The 21,854-nt window shown below is 45.5% G+C and overlaps 1 protein-coding gene across 1 annotated transcript in view; it reads left to right on the top strand.

The window, feature by feature from the left end:
• LOC308107631 (leucine-rich repeat and fibronectin type III domain-containing protein 1-like protein) overlaps window positions 1-21,854 on the top strand; it is a gene marked incomplete at both ends in the record, with an annotated part of 49,212 nt that overhangs the window by 17,204 nt on the left and 10,154 nt on the right. Inside the window, 2 exons of the mRNA XM_080460078.1 lie at window positions 5,300-5,512; window positions 5,621-5,931. Coding sequence (XP_080316204.1) covers window positions 5,300-5,512; window positions 5,621-5,931 — 524 coding nt within the window. The remainder of the gene's footprint in view (window positions 1-5,299; window positions 5,513-5,620; window positions 5,932-21,854) is intronic.

Raw genomic sequence — 21,854 nt, forward strand, 5'->3', positions numbered from 1 at the left:
TTGTTCCCGATAGTTTGGCTGATGTGAATGTGATTAGTAATGTGAAGGACTACAGAATGCGGAGCAGTGTGTCGCGCCTCTCTGCGCACTGCGCTTTGCTACTGTAGACTGTAGATGGAGGGACCGAGCTCACTGTTAATGGGTGTATCAGTCACACTTTACTCATGTTCAGCATGTAGCATCGCTGGAGTGTGAGCAACAAAACTTTTAGCATGTAGCATGTAGCAGAGCTCAGAGTTACTGGATCCACTGACCAGTTAAAGGAGTCATCACCCAGAAATCCCATTTTTCCGTGTTGGACTTTAGTTGAAACAATCTGGAGTTTGAAAGTGGCTGAGTTCTTTCATTTGGGCTCTTTGTTCAAACCAGAATCGTCCATAAGGGGGCGTCACCCCAAAACAGGAGGTTTTGATTGTCGTCAACAAAGGTGGCTAGTATCATAAAGCCCCTCTGTTAAATTTAGCCACAAGCGGCTACCCAACACTGGTATCGGTGCTTCCCTATTGCGCAAATTGTTGCACTTTGTGGTTGAATACAGTCTCCAAACCGTCCCAATGATTTTGGACCAGGATGATGGGTGTGACATTCCGACAGACCTGGTGTGTCGTGTCCGTTGGCTGAAGAAACAGCCCCTCTGCAGCACTGCGGCCTCCTGGAGGTGTAACGATTCAATCTGGTCGACGTGGTTGATTTATTAGCATCATATTATAGGAGCCTGCAGCCACAAATGAGATTACAGAGCAGAAGCTGCGAGCGGGGAAGGAAGACCGCTGGAGATTTGTTTTCACCGCATGTTGCTGGTAGATAGTGTGGTGCTAAAGGTTCTTCACCCTAATGCCTGCTGAGAAAATACCTCCGTACAGCTTAGCTATGCTGATACCTGCAGAGATAACAGCAGGCGCACGTGGTGTTGTAGAGGACGATATAGATGGCCGTGGCTCACCTGGAGGTCTCCAGGAAGCAGACCCTTGTGGCTGCTTGAGAGCTACGGTGATAAGTGGAGGAGCAGCACAAGATAAAGTGTGGGATTAATTGGTATCATCTTAAAGAGGGAGACATGCAGGCCTTTGCCTCACCTCGGGTAATAGTGATGGACCTCCCTGAGAGAGCTGCTGGAGGATGACTATGAGAGGATTAGCCTTGTGAAGAGGTCAATCTGTACGCCGTTATGTCCCTAATGTATTTGGTCATATTAGCAGTCAGGGGAGTGAATGGCCTGTTTTCTACTGCAAGGACTCCACAACGTCCATCAGAGGTCAGACGCTAGCCCTCTGCTATCTGCTTCAAAATCAATCAACGCTCCTGTGAGACACATGACCCCTGGTTTCCACTGCAGATGAATGTCTTCCAGGGAATTGGATTGCAGTTGGGTGAAACTTGACCGTGTTACAGTAGAGATGTAATTACACCCAGGACACGTGGAGGACTGATCAGTCAGAACTGTGATACATGAGTTCAGGGGCACACCTAAAATTGATTTGTCGGTTCACGGAGGACGGATGTTGGCTTTGACCCTCCGCTGAGCTCCGTGGCTGAGCGACAGGCTTCTGCAGGTGTTTGACGCGCATGGAGGTGGAACACCTCATGTAGTCATCAAGAGCTGATCGAACAGTAAAACATGTTGCGACACTCAGTTTATTGTGTCTTAGTATGGAAGGTGTCATGGATTGGAGTTTGCGAGGAAACGGTGGTGGTCTCTCGTCCAGGTGAAGGAACGGAGGACGAACCTCTTCCGTTCTGGTGCAGGAGAGAGACAAATACCACAAGAAGGAAACTTGAACTGAGCCGACAGTTCGCAGAAGCAAGTCAGCATACAGTAGTTTACGTAACTTTTGAAGGTAGAAAAAAATCTGCAGAAATGGAGAGAGAAAGTGTTGCTCTCACACAAATATGATCTGGCTGTGACATCAGTCACTAAAAAGCAGTTTGAGCTCCATAACATGAATCATCATGTTTCACTCTTTCCTGCTCCACTCTTTAGCTTTAGCATTCACATCATCCCAAGCTGTTTCCTTTTCATCGCTAACTTCCTGTTTACTATAAAAGGAGAATGTTAATGTGCTCCCATATGATCAGCAGATTAAATTGAAGCCCCTAATTCTCTAATTATAAGATTTGTAATACCATATGGGTCTCACTCTTGGCCCACTTTTATTTTACATTTTAATCAACGACCTTCCTCAAATGTGTAAAAACTGTCATACTCATCTGTACGCCGATGACACTGTTGTCTATTTCTCGAGTACATACCTCTCTCAGCTACAACACCTTTTACAGGATGACTTTAACTCAGTTCAGAAATGGATAAATCTGAATTTGTTAATATTGAATTCGAAAAAATCAACCTATATGCTCTTTGGCACACGCCATCGTCTTCGCTCTGCCAATTTAAACATTCATTTTGATAATGGCTCTTTAATGATAAGAGAAACTGCTCTCAAATACTTAGGTGTCTGACTTGACCCAGAACTAAATTTTAAACCACATATTGATTATATAATTAAACGCACATACTCATGTCTAATGCCTCTTTATCGATCATCTATCTGCTTTACTCAACAAATAAGAAACAAAATCATTACACAATTAATCTTACCTATTATCGATTCTGCTGACATAGTCTACCGAAATACAAACGATAAATATCTTAAACCACTTAAAGTCCTCTTTAATACTTTAATACTAGATTTATATTAAAGTGATCCTACACTGTATCTTATATGATCAACTGAACTGGTTACAGCCCGATGAAAGACGACAGTGTCATTAGTTGCAATTCATTTTCAAATGTGTATACTTGAATGTACCCCCAAACTTAAAATGTTCACTAATTCCATCCACATCAACTTATTCTCTCAGAAGTTCTCAATATTTATCCTTCAATGTTCCTTCAGCTAAAAGGGAGGCCTGTCGGAGGTCTTTCTCTTTCAAGGCTCCAAATGACTGGAATCACTTACCTCTTACACTGAAGTCTAGAACCTCTAATGGACTCTTTAGGTCTTCTCTATATAATCACCTCAAGACTGATTGATTATGCTTGTGACAAATTGTTTTGTTTTGCTTTTTTTTTTGTTTGTTTGTTTTGTTTGATTCCATGTGATATGCAATTTGCGGTATTGTTATTCTTACTGACTGTATGTAAAGGTCCACTGATATGATTGAGGGAGTGGGTTGTGTGAGCAAGATTGTCCGGTGTTTTATGTCTGTCTTATTGATGTCCAGAGTTACACTTATTATGTATTGTGCTGGTTAGTGAAACTGCATGTCAATTGTTTTATGTTTTGTGTCTTTATGTTCGGTGTTCCTTTGGTCCCCCTTGTAAACGAGATGTTGCATCTCAAGGGGCTTTCCTCACAATAAATTCAAATTCAAATTCTCAACAGGATTTAAATCCAATGGTAATCTGCATATATGTTTATCTATAAAATTAGCTAAAGACCTTTTTTTCCCCCTGTTCCTTGTTTGATTCTTCTTTTCGCTGTACTTTTCGCTCAGTCAAATCGAGGAGCAGTAAAGTTCAGCATGTAATCCAGCACTGAAGAGCACTCAGTTTATTTTAATCTCTGGCCCTGCGGTCATCGGGTCAGCAATCAACTCTGCTGGTAACGAGACCGGAAAAGGAGCCTGGAAAAAGGTTTGGAGACACTCTGGGAGTGATGAGCAGTGTTGCCACAGTTACCTTGAAAAGGTAACCTGATTACTGATTACTAGTTACTCCTTTAAAAGGTAACAGTTACTTCACTGATTACTTGTGTTTAAAAGTAACTGAGTTAGATTACAAGTAACGTTTTAGTTACTTTCAGCAGTTGCCGACAACAACCCTCCACCATCTCAACATAGAAATGACAACCTGTTTTACCACAGCCTCAGTTCTGATCCCTGCCTGGCCTCCTGCTGATACATATTGATCCTTTGACCTTCATTCTTTTTTGTATTTATATCTGGCTCACGGTTTTATTATCAGATTTCTACTATTAGTGGTTTATATTTACCCCGAGATGTAGTTGTAGTCTGTTGTTGCACTATTTATCTATTAATCTGTTTATTTATTTGCACTGCCTGCTCTATGCGACTTTTTAATTGCCCCCCCAGTCCCCCAATAAAGTATTTCATTGATTGGTAGAAAAAAGTTGTGCCTGATTGCAATGTTAGGGTTTATTGATGACTTTAGTTTGTTTCCATGCTTTTGTGTCACCTGAACACAGCGAGTTGGCCTGTGATTGGCTGCGAGTGGAGAAGGGGGCGGGTCAGGCCAGACTGCATGCATGCGCTGCATGTGTCTGTGTGCATTTGGAGGAGAACTGAGGAGCGGCCGGGTTCTGTTTAATATTAAAGCGGCTTTGCAGACAAGAAACTTGTCCTGCGGGACACTACAATAGAAACGCACAGTGACTTGGAGAAGTAACTTTAATCTGGAATTTGGAAATAGTAGAGCGTTAGATTACTCATTATTGAAAAAAGTGGTCATAACTAATTGAGTAGGTCCTGATAAGCTTCGGCCTGCCCTGCTTCCACCAGGGTTCTACAGGATGATGGGCCAGCGAGTGGCTTTTAAATGATGCAAAGGCTGAAAAACCCCAAGATCACTTCATCTTCATATAGAAGTGAGCTCCGTCAGAAACTAAAGAATACCTCAGTGGCAGTTAGTTGGAGAAAATGTTGCAACTCTAAGCTTTTAGGAGAAAATCTTTCTCTAAAAAACTTCTGACATTTCATCTCACTTGTATCATTGGTTGTTTATTCATACTATTCTTTAAAAAATGTTTAAGCTTGGCATCTAATAACCATCTCCCCTCCTGACAATACTGGTTCCCTCGGTCTCAGGTATTGATTCTCAGTGAAGACGACTTCAAGCCCGTTCAGACCTTCAGCGTTAACATGCGTTTTCTGGTGATCCAATCACATGTGGCAAGACCTGACGCTGAATGTTTTCACTTGTCCATATAATATATTGCAGGCCGCCAAGGCCTGGGCAGAGGTTCCGCCCAGGCTCCGTGTCTCTGCAGACCTCCAGCCAGGACGTCCATGTTGTTTTCCAGTTTCCTTGGAAAGTTGGGAAGTTTTAAAAACTGTAATTCAGACCAGCACTTTCTCTTAAAAGACAGCACGGCAAATAGGACATATTTTCATGCGACGCCACCGCCCCAGAACGCATTCGAGATGCATGCTGTTTACACTACAAAGCCAGGAATTGGTTTGGTGCCTGTTCACACTTGTCTTTAGGACTCGTCCCTTGTGATCGGCTCACCTAAAGCACATGTTGATGGCAGATCTGAACGTGTCCTTTGTGTCCCACCAGGAGGAGTTTGTGTGCGAGCCGCCGATGATAACCCGTCACACCTCCAAGATGTTCGTGATGGAGGGTCAGGAGGTCAGCCTGCGCTGCAAGTCCATCGGAGACCCAGAGCCGTCCACTCACTGGGTCAGTCCTGACGGGAAGCTGATCGGGAACACCTCCAGAACCGTTTGCTACGAGAACGGCTCGCTCGACATCCTCAAGGCCTCCGTTAAGGTAAAAACTACTTCTAAAGGATGATTTTTACAATTTGCTCAGCTGATCATTGTAGATGTAAAATGTCTCACAAGTGGACTAAAGCTGGATTCCTCTGGTGATTTGCAGGACTCAGGAAAGTTCACGTGTATCGCATCAAATGCGGCGGGCGAAGCCACGGCTCCCGTTGAGTTAGTCGTCAACCCTTCGCCACACTTTGACCCCAAACTGGACCCGGACCCGGGGCCTTCGGACATCCCAACGTCCATAAAGTCCAACGTGAGCGGAGGCCATGCTCGATCTGACCAGCAGAGGGTCTCCGTGTCGGATCTGACATCCAGCTCGGCGACTATCAGGTGGCCGCCGCAGAACCACATCCCCGGAGTCCGCATGTACCAGATCCAGTACAACAGCTCCACCGACGACATACTCATATACAGGTAGGAACCTGTGTGTGTGTGTGTGTGTGTGTGTGTGTGTGTGTGTGTGTGTGTGTGTGTGTGTGTGTGTGTGTGTGTGTGTGTGTGTGTGCATTTGTTGTTTGATGTGGATATTCCTCTTTGGTAGGAACTGATGAAAGCTTGAGCAGAGTTGGGGAACTATTTGGAAGTGACGTTATTGTGAAACGTCAAGAGCATTGTGACTATTTGAAATATAGTTAGCTCCAAACGCTTCTGAGGGCGGTGAAAACAGGCGTTAAGCTGCTCACTCTGTCTGTCCTGCTTGCAGCACACAGTTCGCTTTAGCATTAGTTGTCTTCAGTAAAGAGCAGCAGTTACTATTTTATTTAAGTCATGTTTAGTGGAGGAGGAGCCTCATTAATCCTGACCGCAACAATGTCCCACTGTAAGTAGCATTAGCATTAGCCTGTATCCACAGGAGCTGTGGTTAGCATTACTGTGCTTAAGCAGCAGGTAGCATCCTCTTCTAAAAGCTGTCTGCAAGTTGGTAGTTTATCTCAGCTGCTTGGTTACTGGTCCAGATTATAGATCATCTTCCTCCACTAACATGCAGATTATAGAGCATCTCTCGCCACTAACATCCAGATTATAGAGCATATTCCTCTTAACATCCAGATTATAGAGCATCTCCCTCCTCTAACATCTGAATTATACAGCATTTTCCTCCACTAACATGCAGATTATAGAGCATCTTTCTCCACTAACATCCAGATTATAAAGCATCTTCTTCCACAATCATCAAGATTATAGATCATCTTCCTCCACTAACATTTCGATTATAAAGCATCTTCCTCCACTCACATTCAGATTATAGAGCATCTTCCTCCACTAACATCCAGATTATAGAGCAAGTTCCTCCACTAAGATCCAGATTATAGAGCATCTTCCTCCACTAACATCCATAGAGCATCTTTGTTTTCTTTTGCTAGCCGCCCTTCATCTTCCTCCTGTTTGTCCCTAAGATATTACATCACAGTTGGCTGCAGTGTCAGATTGATGTAGGAGATTATTTCTCACGCCTGAATGAAGTAAAGTCAGCTTCATATTTCTTTTCATGGCGAAGCGGGTCCTCCCTGGAGCTTCATGTTACTCTGAAATAGATTCAGCAGGCCACCTTTCCATTATTTTGTGGTCGAATTTAGATATGTGCAGGTCTGAGCTGCATCAGTTTGTTATGTCTGACATATGGACGAGGTATTTTATAGCCAGATGTGTAAGTAAACTGTTTCTGGTGAATCTGCAGGCAGGCAAGCAGCAGTTTGAATGTCCTCCTCAGATGTCCTTCCACAGCTTGTGCAGCAGGCAGCGGGTGTTCTGTGTTGCATATGGCTGCCGTATTGGAGGTGAGGAGGTCACTGCAGAAAAAAAACAACAGCATGTTGTTTTCCGTGTGTTCACTGTCATCGTACAAATACTTCGATACCAACAAACACGCCTCTGAACGACACAGAAAGACATCAGGGAGTGAAAGAACCAGAAGAGCATCTGTGAGCTTTTCCAACAGGGTGAAGCTGATGAGGATCGAACCAACCGGGTGTCCCTGCTGTCAGCTCAGAGCGGGAAACTGAGGCGAGACGTCACACAGTTCATGCTCATGAATGTCGTCAGGCATGTAGAGCAGCAACAAAGGATCTTTCCTCTGTTTCTGGTTCCGTAACAGGAGTGTTTTACCTGGAGGACCAGCGGATCACACCTCACCATGCTTCCACCTTTTGACCTACCTACCTATCTACCTACCTACCTCCCTCCCTACTACCTACCTACCTATCTCCCTATCTACCAACTTACCTACCTACCTACCTACCCACCTCCTTGCTGCCTACCTACCTCCTTGCTACCTACCTACCTACCTCTTTGCTGCCTACCTACCTCCCTCATACCTACCCACCTACTTCCCTCCTATCTACCTAGCCCCCTACCTGCCTACCTACCTCCCTCCTTGCTGCCAACCTACCTCCCTCCGACCTACCTACTTACCTACCTACCTCTTTGCTGCCTGACTACCTACCTACCTCTTTGCTGCCTACCTACATCCCTCATACCTACCCACCTACCTCCCTCCTATCTACCTACCTCCCTCCTTGCTGCCAACCTACCTCCCTCCGACCTACCCACTTACCTACCTCCCTCCCTCCTAACTACTTACTTACCTACCAACCTGAATATTTGACATGAAGAATAGCTGGTGCTTGTTTTGGATTCCTCTCTCCGTCTCTGTGTTGGTCTTCATCACTGCGATGTTTGTCATGTTTAGCTGCTTCCTGTCTCTCTGTGTCTGCTCAGTGAGCCGCTGATGAGTAAACTTCTGGTTGAGGCTACAGATAACCCATCGACTCAGTGGCTCTTCTGCTTTTTGGGTTTTTCATCTAAAAACATGGTGGTAATGATATTATGGCCCTGAGTGGTTGGAATAATTTGGAGTTTGATGCGCTGGCCTGTTGAATTCAGATGGTGTTGAAAGCCAAAGCAAACAGCTCCGTTGCTCGTGCCGCTCTGCAGTTATTGGCTCGGGCGGCTGCACAGATGGAGCTGTAGAGGGAGACGTCCCGCCTGCAGCTAACAACTGTTAATGAAAACCTTCAGCGTTCATACAGCGGGCCACGCTGAGGAGTCGGGATCCTCGGCAGGATCCAGGCAGAAGACAGGTGGAGACAAAGGAGGAGAGAAGTGTTAATGGAAGATAAGATGAAGGTTGAGTCGTCCTCTGGGGAAATCAAGACGCCTCGGTAGCAGAGAGCCTGAAAAACCAAACGTGAAGGGAAGAAGGGGCTGATAGAGCGAGCGAGTGGGAGAAAAGAGGGAACAATATGAAGACAAATGGGGAAAGACAGAATAATACAATGCACTTTCACTCATTTATAATCAAAGAAATAACCTAGAGGAAAGAATCAATGCAGCAGCAATAACTCCAAGTGCTTATCCTATCACTAATTTACTCTCCATTTATATAGATCTAAGCACTGCACAAGAGACGCTTCCAGGAGAATAAACTGGTCCATGCCTTGACATGTGTGTTGGCTTTAAATACTGCCATCTTCAGGAGATCAATGAGCAGTTCAACCTGAGTTCGGCTTCTTAAACCAACACTGAAGCTCCCTGCAGCAAACACATGAGGCTGTGGTTCAAAAAAGGTACAAACAGGTTGGATATTTCTTATCATAAAGTCTCTTGATAGCACTTGAAAGTACTGTTGTTTTTTAGGAGAATCCTAAATTCTCTTCCGCTTCAACTGCAAGTTTGCTTCATGTGCAGTGTGAGGATGTGAGATTAAAGAGAGACTAGGAGATGGTAGCTTTATGAGCAGGTGGATTACTCGGTCAGAGGACGGAAGATCACTGTGATGTTAATAGAACGTTCAAGAATTCAACAAAGACACATCATTTTTACATTTCAGAAAAGTTTTGCATTTATATGGCAACGTTTTGAAAACATTTCCAAAAATGGAAATGGCAGAAACACTCAAAACGATTAACAACAATCCGCTTTCAACATTATCAATAGGAGTACACGGACCTTCGGATGGACAGATGACCAAGTTGGATTGTTATTATGGTGACTGTCAACTATACATCTGGAACGGGCCCTCGGTAGAGCGCAGACCTGAACACCCCAAAATCTAAATGATTGGTCCTTGGATGATAACAAATCATCCCTGAAGATTTCATGCAATTCATTGATAGTTTTTGTGAAAAGTTAGTAAAATACATACATACATACAAACCAATAAATAAATACACATAGACTAAAACATAACTTTCTGCCCCAACTTCTGTTGGTGAAGGTAACTATCAAGTCTAAAGTGCCTTTGTATGTCATTTGTGTATGACACATAAATTAGGCTTCAGACTGATGACCTGATGATTGCATGTCAAGCCAAACCAAAGTAAAATTAATCCCACTTTATTAATCTCCTTGGGGAGATTCCTTTTTTTTCCCCACATTGACCAATTCTGTTCTCCCAGGTTCAGAGGTGCATTACGGCGCTCCAGGGAGCTGATCGGGGTCAAGGGTATTGCTCACCCACAGCGGTGACATGTGAGCTGCAGGATTCGAACCTGCAAACTCCCAATCCGAAGTCCACTTCTCTAACTTACTTAGCCACCACTGTTTTCTACATTTGGCCCACCCTAGAGACAAGGAGCGGTGAGCTGCCATTACAGCGTTCGGGGAGCGGGTGAGATGAGGGGCATTGCTCAGTGGTAACCCGTCGGCTGTGGGTATCAAACCAGACACTCGAGCAATGTCCACATGCCAAAACGATCTCTTTCTTCGCCATCGTTCTTAGGAAAAATTTCATGTGGGAAACATCTCCGTCCATGTGACACCATGGAAACTATTCAAAATGAAGTAACACATATGCCAGGCCTATAGGTGCCACCGAAATACACCAAAAATGGAAAAGAAGACATGGAGCATGCAAAATCTGAGAAATGAACAAATCTAACATATCGCTATATTGAAGCAACCAGCATCAGTAACTGCTGCGGTGTCAGAACAGTTTGAGACTGTTATCATTTTTAAGTGACTTCGCAAGGTTATCGGGTCGAGAGGTGGGGCGATGAGATCATCGTTTTCAGTGAATGTGCGTTTTGTCTGTCCACACGTCAAAGCCGAGGCAGCGTTTTCAAATTTCTCCACTCTGGAACCCGTTTTCCAAAAAAACGATGGTCACACGAAACGGTGTTGTCATGTAAACGGGGCCTCAGATGTGTGTGTGCGTTTCCCAGGAGGAGTCAGGCTCTAGAGCAGACCCTCCATCAGCCCACGAATCGGACTGACCCCTGGAGTGTCTCATCAGCCACTCATCCACCTCTGTCACCTAGCAACATCGCACCGATGTATTATTGAGTGTTATTATGATGCATTTGGAGTGCCGACAGATGACACTTTGAAACGTGTCCGCGGCTTTAATTCCCGTTTTAAATAAACTTCAGCGGTGAGGACGCGGCCGATCTCCAGCCTCCAAATGGAGCGACCGCTCTGGAGGCACAAATGGATCGTTTCACATTGTCACATTGAACTCGATTGAACGGTTAGTGGTCCATCATGATGTCAGCTGGTTTGGGGGGGGGGTTCTGTGAATCAGCTGAGCCTGGCCTGCAGCCAAGAATCTCTCTTCGTCCTGATCACTGAGCTGCACAGTTACCTTTAGCATTATCATTATGAAACGCTGTTCTCTGCAGCGTGGCTATTCATTACTATTTCATTAAACTCCTGTTCAGCACATTAACCCTAAAATAACCCAGTCTTTATGACCAAGACAAAATAAGCCTCACTGTAACTAGCATTAGCATTATCCTGTAACTGCAAAAGCTGTGGTTAGCATGAACATGCTTAAATAGCAGTTAGCTAACATCCAGATTATAGAGCATCTTCCTCCATTAACTTCCAGATTATAGAGCATCTTCCTCCGCCAATATCCAGATTATAGAGCATCTTGTTCATATTGACTGATGTATCTTTGTTTTGGTTACTGAGGTGTACTCGAGTCATCATGCATGTTGACAGTTTATATCTCAGCTATTCTCACATGACTCTGAAGGTCTGCCAGACCTCCTGAAATCAGCTCCTCTTCTTTTTCTCTTCACTGTGAACAGGATGGAGCCAGTATTTATTCTTCTTTTCCATAAGAGGAGGAGAAGGAGGAGGAGGTCAATATCTTCATCACAGGGCAAATTAACAAGAAGCTGTTTGAATTTTTTTTTCCTCAAACATCTGCTGCGGATTTCGACAGGCCTTTAGTCAGTGTGGACTGAAGCACCTGCTGATAAAAAGTTTTGCGTTTTTTTCCAATTGCAGATTTTTTACAGTTACTGTCAGCAGTTTTTCTGGAAAAACCTGTGCAGACTGCCAATGCGCTGCTCCTGGTCACCACGGTCAAAGTAACTAGTTCTCCTGCACTTGCTCAGTAGATCTACAGTAACAACAATGTTTCCTCCGTGGTGTCGTGACTCCCAGTCCGTATTCTCCTGGACTTGATGGTTTTATTTTGACAGTCACCGTAATAACAATCCAACTTGGTGGTCTGTCCACTAGAATGTCTGTGTTCTCCTGTTGTTAATGTTTAGAGCTGATTGTTCTCTGCTGCATGTGTGTGTGTGGTGTCATTACTAAAACAAAACGAAACAAAAACACAATATCGATGTATTTTCACTTGAAACATTCTAAAATGCAGCACAGTCCAGTCCAGGGCACTTCTGAAGATTGGACTATACCCTCCATGTAAATGTGATTTTCATCTATTTTCAAGTCAGTTTTAGACTAATTCCTCTTGTTGACCGGCTTTGTTTGGTGTGTAATTTGCTCAGTTTGAGACTTTGATACCAGCTTTGTTCTGATTGAGACATAATGAAAGTTCTGTTCTCTGTGTGTATCAGAGATACAGTAACTGTCACCTGGTCTCACTTATTACGCAGGTGAAGAAAGGCAGTGCTGCCAACATTTCTCCCCTTTAACTCCGGCAGCGAAGTAAAAGCCCAGTTTCATCTGACAGCAGTTGTCCTTATATAAAACATTAGTGAGCAGAGAGCAGCTCTCAACTCGCAGCAACAGAAGAGGAGACGGGAGACGCTCCTCCTCTGCAGTCTGACCTCCATCTGCTACAAACCGTTGGTCATCTCACATTCAGTATTTACTGACACTTTGTGGGCCTTTTATCCTGAACCTCGGCTCACTTTGTTTCACCTCAGGAACGATTGCAGGCTGTAATCTGACAGCCGATATCAACCGAAGGTCGATGTAAACCGTACCACAACAGGATGACATAACACAGGCAGGAGTGAGCATCCAAGTTCAGGTAGAAAAGTAAAATATATTAAAAGCTCCCTGTGCTTGGATGAAGTCAAAGCTCTTGTCCCTCTCATACCTCATTTATGAGGAAAAGCAGATAGAAAACATCATCCCTCTGCATTTTGTGTATCTCAGGCCCCGTTTATATGACAATGTTTATCAAGTAAAAAAACAAAACATCCATTGACACAACAATGCTCAAAGCCTCTGAACACGCAAGTTTTTGAAAACGCTCTGACTGCATTGCGTCTCTTTGTAGATGGTGGAAATACTCCTATTGGTCCTGCACACCGTGGCTGTAGTAACTAGTAGTTCTGCACATGCTCAATAGAGACAATGATTCCTCCATGGTGTCATGACTCCCAGTCCGTATTGTCCTGGACTTGGGAATTTTATGGTCGACAGTCACCGTAATAACAATCCAACTTGGTCGTCTGTCCACTAGAATGTCCGTGTTCTCCCAGTGTTAATGTTTCTAGTTATTTGTTCTCGTTTCATTACATAAAACAACCAACAGCACCCACCAGTGGCCCAACATGAACACTACATCATTATCAGTGTTTCTGGTGTTTCCGTCTAAACAGATATCATTTTCAGATCGTTGCCATGTAAATGCAAACCTTTTCTGAAACGAAAAAGCAAAGACAATGCGTATACACTTGAGCTGTTGTCATGGAAACGAGGTGATAAAGTGATGCAGCAGCACCAGTGAAGGAGTCCTCAGCTGAAAGCTTCATCTTGTGGAGTCGGCCTCAGCAGAGCTGCTGACCCCTGCAGACCTCCAGAAGAAAAGCCGCTCCGCTCTACATCCACTTCCAAGCTACTTTTTACAAATCTGCTCAACGCCACAAATTAAAAGATGCTTCGTCTTGTGTGAGGCCTCATTTAAAAGCTGCCCTCTCACCTCACTGAGAGTCGGCTACGGTCAGCATTCTCAAACTCTCTCAGCATTTATCCTGCTGGCTCTTGCAATCTCCTGCTGCCTCCTGCTGCCTCCTGCAATCTCCTGCTGCCTCCTGCTGCACCCTGCAACATCCTGCAACATCCTGCTGCCTCCTGCTGCACCCTGCAACATCCTGCTGCCTCCTGCTGCATCTTGCAATATCCTGCTGCCTCCTGCAATCTCCTGCTGCCTCCTGCTGCATCCTGCAACATCCTACTGCATCCTGCAACCTCCTACTGCCTCCTGCTGCCTCCTGCTGCCTCCTGCTGCATCCTGCAACATCCTACTGCATCCTGCAACATCCTACTGCCTCCTGCTGCCTCCTGCAACATCCCGCAACATCCCGCTGCCTCCGGCTGCCTCCCGCTGCATCCGGCAGCCTCCTGCTGCCTCCTGCTGCATCCTGCTGCCTCCTGATGTCTCCTGCAGCTCCCCACGGTTTCCTGCAGTGTCTTGCTGCATCCTGATGTCTCCTGCTGCCTCTTGCAGACTCCTGCTGCCTCCTGCAGCTTCTTGGTGCCTCCTGTAGCCTCCTGCTGCATCCTGATGTCTCCTGCCGCATCCTGATGTCTCCTGCTGCCTCCTGATGTCTCCTGCAGCCTCCTGCAACCTCCTGCTGCATCCTGTAGCATTATGCTGCATCCTGCTGCCTCCTAATGTTTCTTGCTGCCTCCTGCAGCCTCTTGCTGCATCCTGTAGCCTTCTGCTGCATCCTGCTGCCTCCTGCAGCCTCCTGTAGCCTTCTGCTGCATCCTGATGTTTCTTGCTGCCTCCTGCAGCCTCTTGCTGCATCCTGCTGCATCCTGTAGTCTTCTGCTGCATCCTGCTGCCTCCTGATGTCTCCTGCTGCCTCCTGCAGCCTCCTGCTGCCTCCTGCTGCATCCTGCTGCTCCCCACGTTTTCCTGCAGTGTCTTGCTGCCTCCTGATGTCTCCTGCTGCCTCTTACAGACTCCTGCTGCATCCTGCAGCTTCTTGGTGCCTCCTGTAGTGTCCTGCAGCCTCCTGCAGCCTCCTGCTGCACCCTGTAGCCTTCTGCTGCATCCTGATGTCTCCTGCTGCCTTCTGCAGCTTCCCGCTGCCTCCTGCTGTGTCCTGCTGCTTCCTACAGTGTCCTGTTGCCTCCTGATGTCTCCTGCAGCCTCCTGCTGCATCCTGCTGCCTCCTGCAGCTTCCCGCTGCCTCCTGCAGTGTCCTGTTGCCTCCTGCAGTGTCCTGTTGCCTCCTGCAGCCTCTTGCTGCCTGCTGCTGTATCCTGCTGCCTCTTGCAGTGTCCTGCTGCTTCCTACAGTGTCCTGCTGCCTCCTGCAGCATCCCGCTGAAGCACCTTTTTGAAAATGTTCCGACTCTGTCACCATGGAAACGCAACTTTTCTAAAAGTCTGCTACTGCACATGCAGAAAATTTAAAAACAATGCGTTTACACTTGAGCGGTTGTTGTGGAAACGGGGCGGTCACAGTAAGTGAGCCTGACCGTTGTTTATGCTGTTTAACATTTTGTTATTTTCCTTTGAGGTATTGTATTTGCTTTAGTAACTTTAGTAACTTAGTAATTTGATTTTATCTCACGACTCCAAAATCACCAAAAGTATAAATGACGAAATGAAATGTTCGAGCTTTTCAATATTTTTTACTTTTAACTTGGTGTGTGAGACTGAATCGTACATCTCCTTGAACTGCATTAATGTCAATGAATCGTTTCTAACAGCAGATGCACGTAAGAAGAGGAAAATATAGCAGTCACATTGTGAGACAAACAGGCCGGTCCCTGCAGAGCCTCCTAGAAGAGACAGACGGAGATGTTTCCCCGATATCCCAGAGAGGAGCAATACTCTCAAAATATGGACGTAAATTTGTTCCAAATAGCTGTCAGGGCGCAGGAATAAGAATCTGCTTCCGCTCAAATGAAACAGACAATATTTCAGCCTCAATAAGAAGATAACCAGGTATGTGTGTTGTTCTCAGTAAGGCGGGGTGATGAATCACGAAAACATGGTTGATTGTCTGCATGAAGACCTGACGCAAAGGGACAAATATCAATTGTTGATGGTGTCACGTCACAGTGCTGCTGCCTACACACACCGCACTCACGCACGCCGCACACACACAGTGAGGGTCAAGGGTCCAGGGGGAGATCAACCTCTGTCAACAGCAGGGAATGAATCTATTGATCCTTCTTCCTTTAATATTGTCTTCTGCTGCTTTTTTTTCTCTTTTGTGTGTGTGTGTGTGTGTGTGTGTGTGTGTGTGTGTGTGTGTGTGTGTGTGTGTGTGTGTGTGTGTGTGTGTGTGTGTGGCTTCACATTGAATTGGACTTTTCAAATTACCATCATTGAGAGATTGAAGGAAAAAGAGGAGTGGGATGGAGGGATGGAGAGGAGGAGGAGGAGGATGGAGGAGAGCAGAGTGGGTGCTGCAGTGTGTGAATGAGATGTTTCTCTGATATTGTGAATGAGGGAGGGAAAAAGAGGGAGGAAGAGGTGAGAAAATCACAGCTGAGGAATCAGCTTTTCCAACAGCCACCTCTCTCTTCCTCCATCTTTATATCACTCGATCATTTAGCCAAATGTTCCTTTGGTCCGTCCGGGTGTCCCCGTCCTGTCCTGCTCAGATCAGAAGGGTTTTCTGTCTCCCGCTGAATGGACCAGCTACTGCAGCACTGTGTAACATAAAGTAATGCCACGGTTGTGCATTAGGTGGCAGCAGAGAGTCAGTGCAGTCTGTCTTCAGTCCGATCAGAGATTAGCGCCCTGGTTGTGTTGTGTTCTCTCTTCAATCTGCAGGACAGTTCGAGACGCTGCAGCTCTTAAGGCTGGACAAGCTGGAGTTAGCTGGTTAGCATGCTAACTCCAGGAAGTGAACAAACATCAGTGGAACGATTTCACAAGTATAATATTGATTTTCTAAATGACTGTACCTTTCAATCGGCAGTTACAGAAGGTTTTCACATTCTCATTGTTCAAAGTGTCGCTCTCCTGTCACTGGCAGCTCACTCACTAATCCACTAAAGTCCTGTTTACTCCGGAGTGCTACATGGAAGATGTACAACCTGCTTGAATAGCGGTTAACTTCCCTTTCTAAAAGCATCTTCCTCCTCTAACATCCAGATTATAGAGCATCTTCCTCCTCGAACATCAATACTATAGAGCATCTTCCTCCACTAATGTCAATATTATAGAGCATCTTCCTCCTCTAACATCCAGATTATAGAGCGCATCCCCCTCTAACATCAATACTATAGAGCATCTTCCTCCACTAACATCAATACTATAGAGCATCTTCCTTGACTAAGATCATTACTATAGAGCATCTCCCTCCTCTAACATCAGATTATAGAGCATCTTCCTCCTCTAACATCAGATTATAGAGCATACCCCCTCTAACATCAATACTATAGAGCATCTTCCTCCACTAACATCAATACTATAGAGCATCTTTCTCCTCTAACATCAACACTATAGAGCATCTTCCTCCACTAACATCAATACATAGAGCATCTGCCTCCACTAACATCAATACTATAGAGCATCTTCCTCCACTAACATCAATACTATAGAGCATCTTCCTCCTCTAACATCAATACGATAGAGCATCCTTCTCCACTAACATCCAAATTAGTAAGTAAGTAACATTTATTCATATAGCACCTTTCACAGACAAAAAGCTGCAAAGTGCTTCACAACACAGTTCAAAAACATCAGACAGAACACAGAATATAAAAGGCCAAGACAACACAAAATCATGGCAGCTCAAAAGTAGTTAATTAAAAGCCTGAACAAATATTATAAATACATCTTGGTTCTTCTAATTGAGGAAACTTCAGCTGATGTTACTGACTGACCAACACAGTAACTGTATTTTAAGGTGCACACTATCAGGTTAAAAATCAAAGATTATCTGTGGTTCTTTGTTGGATGAGCTGGTGTGAGGAGGCAGTGAATGTTTGATGAAGGTTTGATGAAGGCTTTTCATCAAACAGGATACTCATCTGACCCGACACGTGCTGTAAGATCTTGTCATGAAGCAGGCAGGGACCTGATTATGACCAGGATGTGATGTTAAAATGTCCAGTGGGGGGGGGTTACCACCAACCACCGGCCAGCAACATCAGTGTCACTGCAGTTTTACATCTGCGTCTGAGCCACTCTGCACGCACACACACACACACACACACACACACACACACACACACACACACACACACACACACACACACACACACACGAGAGACGGGGATCTATATCTAGATCTGACACCATTATCTCCTGACCTCATTCACCTCGTCTTCAGCAGACACAGCAGGCGCTGCACGAGGTGGTTACAGAGTGAAGCCCGACCTGAGGCCGATCTGACCTGTTCCCACTAATGATGCCCTCCGTCTGCTCTGCCAGCTGATCTGTGACTCCCGCTGACTCACTGTCCCGCCACGTCAACCAACCCCCCCCCCACACACACACACACACACACCTCTCAACAAAAAAACACAAGGCTTTTTTTTGAGGGGTGGGACGTTTGGTGTCATTGAACTGACGGATCTGGTTCTTAGTCTGCAGTAATCAATATCTACTGTATCAATCACTGTCAGACGACTCGAGCAGCTCGGTTTGTTGTGTCGGGCTAAAGAGAAGTCGGGTTGTCCCTGCTGACCCCGTCCACCACCAGGGGACACCAGCAAGAACCAGCGAGTGTCAGAACTGGACCATTAGGTTCATAATGGTCATAATGTTATGCTTGGTTTTTGGGAGCTTTCTAACTGCAGAGAGTAATTACCTTCGCCAACAAAAGTTGGGTCAAAAGTTACAGTATGTTTTTGTCTACGTGTGTGTGTGTGTGTGTGTGTGTGTGTGTGTGTGTGTGTGTGTGTGTGTGTGTGTGTGTGTGTGTACCAACTTTTTGCAAAAGCTATTAACCCGAGTTGAAGCAGAAGATATTTACTCCAGTGGCAGTGACGTCAGCCAGCTGCCGAAATAAATGCTTTTTTGGCAGGACTGTTCAAACTCCGAGGAGAAGCTGCCGTGCCCCCTCACAGCAGCCACACGTCTGTGAAGCGGCGTGTAGCAGGAGAGCATGCCACCGTCGGGTTCCCCCACAGAGACGCAGAGTCTGGTGGTCCAAAGTCCATTCGCTTATTAAACAAAACCAAAACCAAAAACACTCAGAAACAACCACCTCTGTCGGGCTCCTCTGTGTGTCTGCATGCTCACCCCCGCCTGTCACTCTGTGTCTCTGGGCGGCTCCTCCTTTATGGGCAGAGAGGTGAGGCAGCACACCTGATTCCCATCAGGGGCTTAATGACTTCTCAGCCACACGGCGTTTTAACTTTTCAACTGCACAGTTTATTTCTGGCCTCCAGTGCTTTCAGAAATACATTTCTCTGAACTGTTCCAGTAATAAAAGAGAGTTTTTGTCCGAGCGCGATGTTGATCCGATTTTAACTACAGGAGCTCACAGCTTTTCGTGATGCGTTCAGGTGCATCACGTAAGCCTGCACTCCGACATTTCTGACGAGCTGCAGCGCTCGCACAGTCTTGATGTTACAAGCTAAATATGGTTAAAATATGACTGATAGTCCTGAGCGAGCTGGACCACGCATGCGCAGCACATGGCAGTGCAGAAGTTTCGGCAGTGCGGCACCCACATAGTTTGGCCAGGGCAGTTGGCACAGCCGAAACAAATTTCCTACGGCCGAAGGAAATGACGTCATTTTGTTTAGCAGGACCCCACACTGCCGAACTTCCTTCTTGTTCTTATGGAGGATGAATTGGCCTTTAGCCATCTGCGAGCACACGGCTAACTCTGCTCCCCACCCCCCATCTCCACAATCACAGCCACTCTAACGGTGCCTTCAAGTAACACAAAAGAATTGGGACCAGCAGAACATCATTTAACCTTCACATTGGAACAACACGAAACAGTTCAACCGACCAGGAGAAATGATGGCGGGAGTGGCGGATCAAATAACCTTGTAATCCATTTGGTTTCCATGGTGACCAATGATAGAGTTGGCGAAGGTATGTGCTCTACCGACTGCCCGTTCCAGTTGTGATGTTTGATTGTTGACCTGTATTTCTTGAATTATGTGCTGTGATGGCGTCCTGCCTCCTGCGCCTGCTCTCTGGTGGCTGTTTGACATTTCCCTGTTGTTTGTGGCTTACTGGATTATTGGAGAGCCTCCTCTTCATCCTCCTCCTCTTCCTCCAGGGCGCTGACAGGCTGCCAGGTGACTCCCTCAGGTTGGCCGTTAATTGCACGGGCCTGACTCGCTGCTGTCAGTTCCACAGCGGGCCGGTTGGCCTCTCGTCGCCCTGCAGGCTGTTGAGTCGGGACTCCTTCATTCGGAGAGCTTCTTAACATTCTGCTGCGGCGCTCCGCTGCTTCTTATCTGCTGCAGAGCAGCGGCCACTCGCTGGGATATTGTTGGGATCTCTATCTCTGAACAGCTTACAGTTACATTGTGTTTCTGCTGCACATCCATCTGTTTGTTTTTTTTTTTTTATTATTCTGCTACTAACCTATCTGTGAGTCCAGGCTGCTTTTGAAAATGAGATTTTCACTCTATTGATTAAAGGAACAGCCGCGACAAATCAGTTTCACTTTTTTATGGCCACTCGTTTGTCTGAATGTGACATTAATTAGCCTATGGTTTTCACATCCCTTCCCCAAACTCATAAAGTTTTCCAACTAGTATTTCTCCCAGAGTGTGTGAAACTTCCATCATATCACAGTTTCCTTAAAGCTCGGCGGTACTGTAAGTCGGAGGAATGTGGAGCCGCTCATGGAGCTGTTGTAAGAGCAATGAGGAAGTCTCTTTATCCTTTAAAATAAGTGAAACTGCCCTGATTGCGTCCTACTTTGGCTCATTGGAAAAAAAAATATCCAAACAGCTCCATACCTTGTGATCCAACATAATTAGTGTGAATGTGACTCATCACCTGAGATGGTTCAAGATGCTGTTTTTATACATTTCAGAGCCTGAACTTTCTCTCTTTTAACTCTAAACGCTTTATAGATGTTTTTAAGTGAAAATGCAAAACATTCGTTGTGTTTTTGGGTATCCTTTTACGTGACAACACCTGCTGAAAATGCAATTTTTTTAAGACTTTTTAAAAATGCTTAAACTCTGTCATCATGTAAACGGCGGAAACGCTGCTACTGATCATGCGTACCGCGGCCGAAGCTACTACTAGTTGTGCATGTGCTCAGTAGAGGCAATTACAATAATGTTTCCTCAAGGGTGTCATGACTCCCAGTCCATTTTCTCCTGGGACTTTGTAGTTTTATTTTGACAGTCACCGTTATAACAATCCAACTTGGTCGTCTGTCCTCTAGAATGTCCGGGTTCTCCCATTTTCAATGTTTATTGCGTTTTGTTCTCTGCAGAACGTGTGTGTGGTTTCATTAGAGCACATACCTTCGCCAACGCCACATTGGTCACCATGGAAACCAATGGATTACCCCCGCCACCATTCGTCGTGGTCATTTGAACTGCTTCGTGTTGCTGAAATGCGAAGGTTAAATGATGTTCTGTTAGTTCCCATTCTTTTGTGCTACTTAAAGCGGGTTGGCCTGTGATTGGCTGAGAGTGGAGAAGGGGGGTGGGGAGCAGAGTTAGCCGTGTGCTAGCAGACGGCTAACGGCAGCTTCAGCCCTGATGAACGGCGCACCGCAGAGCTCCAGCGTCCCCACATTGGAGTAAACATCTTACCTCCCGGGTGCTGTTCAATCCCAAAATCTAATGGATTGGTGCTTGGATGGTGACAAGTCGTCCCTGAACCAAATAAGTAAATGAATGAATACACGCATAAAAAAATATAACCTTTGCGCCAACTTGGCAAAGGTAACAACAGCGAGTCGCTCTACAGGAAAACTACACACTAACCACTGGATTCTACTCTGTGGCCCGACAGGCTTTCCTTCCTTTCCTCCATTTATTTGTCGGTCACACGTGGTTTAGTGGTGGAGACAACACTGTTTGGTCATTCAGTGGAATCTAGTAAACAAACTCTGAGTTGATGGTTCTAATCCCTTTCAAGTGGGGAACCTGTACAAACTGAGGCTGAACTTGACAGTTGTCGTGTTGGTGAGGACTCTGGTAAAGAAGTTCAATCTGTATATTTAGTTTGACCAAAGCCTTTTTTAACGCAGGTATATGAAGTATCTGTACGTTTACTTA

Source organism: Lipophrys pholis, assembly GCF_963383615.2.
Source record: "Lipophrys pholis genome assembly, chromosome: 3".
Classification (NCBI taxonomy): Eukaryota; Metazoa; Chordata; class Actinopteri; order Blenniiformes; family Blenniidae; genus Lipophrys; species Lipophrys pholis.